The following is a 7,500-nucleotide window of genomic DNA, read 5'->3' on the forward strand; positions in this document are numbered from 1 at the left end:
CTGCCTTCCTCCTCTGCTGTTTGCTGTTGCCATCTTAGTTGCGCGCATCATTTCTTGCCTTTGTTTTGCCTGCAATCTCTCCGCTGTGTCCATTTGTTGATTTATCTGGCGGGCTGGGGCGGAGGCAGGAGGGGCGGAAGGGGAGGGGTGGGGAGGGGAGTGGGTGGATGTCGGAGCAGAAGCTTCATTCCGGTTTCCACTCCCACATGACTCCACCTGGCTCCCTTCGACTCCCAACGACTCCCTCTTGCTCACCTGCTTGCTCGGGAGCAACTCTCCGTGGGTAACTTCTGTACACTCCCAAGATTTTTTTTTTTTCTTTTTTTTTTTTCTTTTTTTTATCCGAATACTTTTTCGTGCTAAAAGGACATATCGAGGTCGTCTTGGTCCCTCCACATCGGTGATAGCCCCTGTCTGGTTGAGTAATGTTATCTGATTTACAAGAATAAGATTCATCATGATGTTGTTTTCTATCAACCATCAGCCTAAAAACAAATCTCCACCAACCAACCCACCAACCCCAACAGCTCGAAGTGATCGCCTTCTAGGGATGGCAAGGACTGTGGAGTCCGAAATATCCTTCGCTTTCTTGCATGTGGATGTTTATGATTTGCTTTCTTGCATGTAGACGGGTTTTCCTCATCTTCCACGTCTGTTTCTTTATCCTAGCGTGCTATCTAGCCATCTAGCACGCTGGCTAGCTGGCTAGTTGGCTAGCTGGCTAGCTGGCTAGTTGGCGACCCACCCTCACAGCGGGAGGTCCGAGGGCCAGCGGCCACCGAACCTCAAGATATCATCACGGGCCACCAGTTCATCACACGTGTTTGTGATCTATTGCCACACGGCAGAAACTCGTCATCACACTTGCCTGCTCTAGGAGCAGCAGCAAATGCTTTATTGATTTATAATCGCTTACAAGAGCTACATCATCACGCATGTTTGATTCATCACCATTGGCTTAGGTCGTTCGGTCATCATGATCGTCATAGTCATTATCTATTGTTGTTGTTACTATCATCATCATCATCATCATCATCATCATCATCATCATCATCATCATCATCATCATCATTATTATTATTACCACCAGCATAATCACTATCATCATCATCATCATCATCATCATCATCATCATCATCATCATCATCATCATCATCATCATCATCATCATCATCATCATCATCATCATCATCATCATCATCATCATCATCATTATTATTATTACCACCAGCATAATCACTATCATCATCATCATCATCACTAAGGCCCAACTTTACATCAATTTACACGTCCCTAGGTTATCATCCATGCCAAATTCATAAGTGATCATCACAACAGAAGCCTTCGTCACCACAGTAAATTCACATCAAAAAAGATAAAATCATCTCAGTGTATCACTCTGCGCCCTTCAATCACTCTTTCGATATTATCATAAATAGTCATCACACACACCAACAGTCATGAAAAACGATGGTCTACCACCCTTACCAGTTCATCACCAGTCTCCTTTAGCATCACCAGTTCATTATTATTAATCACAGACTCAACGTAATCCCGTCTCTTTCCTCATCACCGTGCATCACTACTTTATTTCTGAGCGTCACTAATTTGTCACCACACAGAAGAGGTCCATCACACCCCGTTAATGAATCACTGGATGCCGTTCATTCATCACTGCATGCCCAGGACTCGTTCCTGGCCACCACTAATTAATCATGACAATACCTCGGGTCATCACCACCACCACGGCTGGAGAGGATTCATAACTTGTGTTTTAATGCCGAGCTGTTTGCTCCTCCTCCTCTCCCTCCCGAACTCTTGGGTTCCTGACTGACCAGTGTTTTGCCAACCAAGCAAGCTATCCCCAACACCCGCCATGCACTCGGCACGGCTGTACCCATCATCATAGTCACCATCCTCATCACCGTCGTTATAATAATCCTCAACATCATCACCATCATCGTCATATTCACCATTATCATCACTATCGTTAGAGTCATTATCATCATCATCACCACCACCACCATCATCATCATCATCATCATCATCATCATCATCATCATCATCATCATCATCATCATCATCATCATCATCATCATCATCATCATCATCATCATCATCATCATCATCATCATCATCTTTATCACCATCACCATTGTAACCATCACCACCACCACACTTTCCTCGAACTTCTCGACTAAGAGTCCCTTTCGTTTTTTTCCCCCCCAGCAGGAAACGCAGCGGCAGCAGCGGCGGCGGCAGCCGGCATGGGAGGAGGAGGAGCCGCCGCGACCGGCAACAGTGCAGTGCCACAGATGGTCCTTACCTCAGGTCACGTGACTCAGGGTGTTCAGGGGGCCCAGCTACTCATCCCCACATCTCAAGGTAAGACCCGGAAAGTGTCGTTGGGAGCCGTGGCAGGGACGGGAGGTTTGGGAGCTGAGGGAGCTTGAAGAGAGGTTGGTAGTCTTGGGGACAGGGAGTGGGAGAGAGAGGGACATCTTCTACTCGGGACCGAGGAAAAGGGAAGGCATTGATTCATGAACAGAGAACCAGGTTTCCCCGGCTTAATAGAGTCCCCTGACGGCAAGTAGAACAAGTCGTTGGCAGCAGCGAAGGGGGACAGGTGTATTTGGAGATGAACTTGTTGGCACTGAACTCAGTTGCGCCTTAATAGTGCCTTTGGTCTGGCCAGTGCCAGACACTTGCAGTCGGTCGGCTGTGGGTAGGTTCTATAAATTCATGGGGTATTCTGCTATCTCAAATGATTCATTATATAAATATACAACTATCTACAGTATCTCTTTCATCTAGAGGGATTCCCTGAGCTGAAGAGCACTGCCTGTCGTCGTATGCAAAGTATCCACCAGGCATTTAGTACCGGGAATTTGTCTACCTGGAGAAAAAACAAAACAGGATCGCTGCCCACAGAACACGTTTACTCTCGACTTACTAACCCATCAGCTGGGAGGACGAACAATGTAGCACACATATCTGATGTAGGTGGACCCGGAGGAGACGGAGGCGGAGGCGGCGTCTGTGGACGCACCCGGGACTGGAACGGTGTAGCACGCCGGTAGAGCGGTCATTCACAAACAAGGAACCAAAGCCCGGCCAGGTGGGTCCCAGAGCGCCGTCGCCGTCGCCGTCGCCGTCGTCGGCTGCTCTGCGCCGCATCGTCCGCTCGGGGGCGTAAGCTTTCCTGGACACGATGCCGGGGTGTCAGCAAATAAAAGAACAAACTATGAAAGCACCGCTGGTCTGATTTCGTTGATATTGTGCATGGAACGAGAGATATATGACAGAAAACAATTAATAATCAGCTTCAGGAAGAAAGAAGATATAGGCCAATGTAGAGGAAAAGAGAACACTAGAATAAAATAATAATAATAATAACAGTGAGCGGAGATTTAGAATTCGTAACCATAAGAATAGCTATTCCGAAATCGACAACGACGACGACGACGCAGACGGCGACTGGACGCCATCGTCGATAAAGAGCGATCCTGACGAACGTTTCGTGGCGCGCAGCTGCCGCAAAAACGAAGCAGCGATGTCTCTTCGGCCCTAAAGACTCCCCCTTGCACCGGATTTCTTCTGTTTACGATAGAGAGAACATATGCACTGCCTTCCCGATCACAAAGATTCAAGAATACACCGTCCCCAGCTCTGTACCCATTACTACCCACCTACCCTCCCATACTCTGAGCTCCCCCAGCATTCAATGTTTCGATTCTGCGTAGCATTATTCTCTCCTCCCCTCACATCAACTCCCCACAAACTTTACATAAATGTTACTCTTGCACGAATGACTCCCCACTCCCCTCGAGGAGTAGATAAAGTAAATCCAGTCGTCCTCCCAGAATGTCCTGCGTCCCCCAAATCCAGTTATTGTAACATATGCCCAAACACAATCTGCCCTCGTCTCGATGGAGTATTTTGTGAAACATAATGCATACTTATCCAGATATCCATAGCCTCACCCTTCACACAGCATTTGCCTCCCCCATTTTGTCCTCACTCCCTCCCCAGCCCCCCACCCACCCAAGGGAAACTCCCCCATCCCTCCCTCCCTCCCTCCCCCATACAATAGCCACTTAAGCACGCGTATATAAAATTCGGCAATGAATCTGAAACATGTATGCATAATTACATGAAGACGTGCTCGGACATAAAAGGACGTGACAGTCGCTTTCACACGATCGTGCCTTCCTGGCCCCGACCACTCGGTCACCCACATAACAACAGTTTGGTTCGCCCACTTAGGCGCGCTTGCGTATGTAGTACACGCACACGCTTACACACACACACACACACACACACACACACACACACACACACACACACACACACACACACACACACATACACATATGAACGCTGAGCTCTCTTCCGGGAGGGAAATAGCTGTCGATCACAAGTCCAATACGTGATCCAAGACCATGGTGAATCACACACTCAAAAACACACGCACACACATGTATACACTGGCACACACACACTCACACACATACATACAAACATACAAACGCGTATACAGTATACTAAATATGATTAGCATATACCGGGTATACATACATTGACACATACATACCTGTAAATATGATTGGGATATTTAGCATACATACATACACACATACATACATACATACATACATACATACATGTATACATACATACATACATACATACATACATACATACATACATACAAATTGCCATACATGTTTGCAAAATATGAAATGGTTACTTAAGTACATAGCGTGCTGATTACACGACCCTAAGCACCACTGAGCGACACGCCCAGCCCTATACACTCCACTGCCCCCCCCCTCCAGTGGTCAATACACACACACTAGCCGCAGGTACATAAGATTTCAACATAAACATGTAGATACGCCCCGTTTTTCAACACAGTAAGGATGTAAAGCTCATGCATATCTGTCATCAAGATCCCGTAGTTATCATCTCCTGTAATAGATGGCGCCTAATCAGTTATCCTAATTGCGATCACAAGCAACAGCACTGCGTCATATACGAGAGTTGCGTTTGCTAAAAGTAGATGGCGCTGTACCAAGCACACTTGTTGTGATCGCCATCAGGAGATGACGGTGCATCAAATAGGAACTTTGTTGATTATCATTACATGAATCATACCTTCACAGATCGTTTAACATATTACTTTATAATGCTAATTAATCTAGTCCTATTCACTTTAACAATGTAGGATGGGCACTAGCTGCGGAGTCCATTTAAGCTGAATAAAATCGCCTGGCGGTAGTCAGGACAAAATCTCACAAAAGGATGCTGGGGTTTCTCGGTGTTAAACCACACCGGCTCTTGCGTGCTTCAAACATGACAGAAAAAGATGTCGACCCCATTCACGTCGTGCCTTCAGACTCCCTCTGTTCACCACCAGTACAGTTGAGAAACCAAGCTTTTCAACGTTTTTTCTAAAAGATATTGTTACCAAAAAAAGTGATTCACTTCACATACAAAATGGATAAATAGATAAACGCCAATGATAGTCTCGCTGGAGGAAGTAAGCAGTAGACTTCATTCTTCCAGTTGCTGCGACTTAACTATACGAGTTTTCTGTGTCTCTGTGACCAGGCACTGAGACACGAGTTTTCTGTGTCTCTGTGACCAGACACTGAGACCGCACTTCATAAAGGGCCTAGGAATTCGTGTACTGTGTGCTTCACCATGATCAACACCGCTACACGTACCTCCCCTCGGCGCCCAGATAATTAGTCTCCAACAAAAATATCGGCGTCTATGAAGTAACATAGAACAAGATAGAGACACTCATATATATTCCGTATATGTCTTCACTCAATGTCTCATAATGTTTCGGTCGAATGGGGCCTTCGTCTCTGCCCCCTCGACTTAGTCCAAGAAAAAGACGTCTCGCTGGCTACGCCCTTTCTCGCTGAGGGAAAAAAGAAATACTGCTTCTTTCTCCCAAGGCTGATTGTCATCACTCCCTCACCCAATGCTACTCTCGAATAATGAAACAGAACCCGCGACATCATCAAAAGTGCCTGGTCTTGGCTTAAACAAAAGCAAAAGATAAAGCTAGATATTTCGCCAAAACGTTCAAGAATAAAGAACTAAAATGTATTTTTTTACATATTCATTTTATCTTATCTATTTATCTAATTTGTTTATCTATTCATACATCTTTTTGTTTACCTATTTGTATATTTGTTATGTTGATTTATTTACTCGTTTATTTATTTATTAGTTTTTGTTTTTTGTTTATTTGGCTTTTCCGTGAGAACATTAACGTTCTTCATTATTTTGGTCCTCTCATTATGGGCCTCCGAAGGTGCAGGGTGCCCTAAGGGCATGGGGCACACGACCAGGAATAATACTGACTGCCCCCTGACAGATGGCACCGATCCCTCGTGAAGGATAGGGCAGCCCTTTGATGTCTGCACACAGACTCTCTTCACATCGCCGAGAGTCTCCAAGACAGACGAAGGTTCACGGTTTCCATGACAACAACGACCTCTTAAGTGACTTGAGACGTCGCAGACTTAGCTCGTAAGACACTAGGTTGGCAAATCGTTAGAAAGAAGAAGAATCTCCTCTTCATATTACGAAGAATAAGAAATAATAGGTTGAGGGAAGGGGATGAAGAAGGGCTGGGGGTAGAGCGTCATTTATGATTCTTTCGTTTAGAAATCTCTAGATATCGGAAGTTCCCATTGCTTAGAATAAAACATTCTGAAATCTTAGAAATTCCCGATACCAGAATCACTTTTTTTCCATATCCTAGTTTACGCTCGACAGACATAGTCATTCCGAATTGAGGAGAGTTCCGAATTTTAAAGCTTCGTAATAGAAAAGATCAGCTGCAATTGTATTTCTGAGTAGGCACAGTCTGGACTTGTGTCACCTCTCCTGAATTCAGTTGCCTAAATACGATTGTTACTTTTGTTGATAAAGAATTTATGTATTTTTCCTGTGCATGACCTCTGCAACATTACACTTAGACCGCTTTGTGATACACAGGACCAGTCACAGTGACCCGGCCTCTGTACATTTATACCTTCACTACACGCCTCAGGGTTGGGTACAGCGACACAACCACTACAACCAGGGTTGGGTACATTTACACATCCACTACGCGCAAGATTGGATACACAGGTATACCCACTACACATCGCAGGACTGGATACTCATATACATCCACTCTACACAGGATTAGGTACACTTACACACTCACTACACGCCGCAGGATTACATACACTCGGACACCCCAACCACACACTCCGTAGAATTGGTTAGACTGATGCAATGCCCCGTGTTCTCTTCCAGGAATCGCCGTGCAACCTATCCTGACCATCCCTCTCGGCCAGGCAGGAGGCGGCATGGCCAGCAGTTCCTCGCTCGTCAACCCCATCGTGCCACTGCACCACCTTCACCACTCCCAACCAACGCCCCACCAACCTCACACCGGTACGTAGTTCTCGCCGGTTGACATCGGCTGTG

The 7,500-nt window shown here is 45.8% G+C and overlaps 1 protein-coding gene across 1 annotated transcript in view; it reads left to right on the plus strand.

The window, feature by feature from the left end:
• The window catches only part of LOC143019917 (uncharacterized), a 307,819-nt gene that overhangs the window by 251,941 nt on the left and 48,378 nt on the right, over positions 1-7,500 (plus strand). The window contains exons 6-7 of the mRNA XM_076175892.1: positions 2,230-2,385; positions 7,327-7,467. Of these exons, the coding sequence (XP_076032007.1) occupies positions 2,230-2,385; positions 7,327-7,467 (297 nt within the window). The remainder of the gene's footprint in view (positions 1-2,229; positions 2,386-7,326; positions 7,468-7,500) is intronic.

Source organism: Oratosquilla oratoria, chromosome 38 (assembly GCF_046742065.1).
Source record: "Oratosquilla oratoria isolate Oo_2021 chromosome 38, ASM4674206v1, whole genome shotgun sequence".
Classification (NCBI taxonomy): domain Eukaryota; kingdom Metazoa; phylum Arthropoda; class Malacostraca; order Stomatopoda; family Squillidae; genus Oratosquilla; species Oratosquilla oratoria.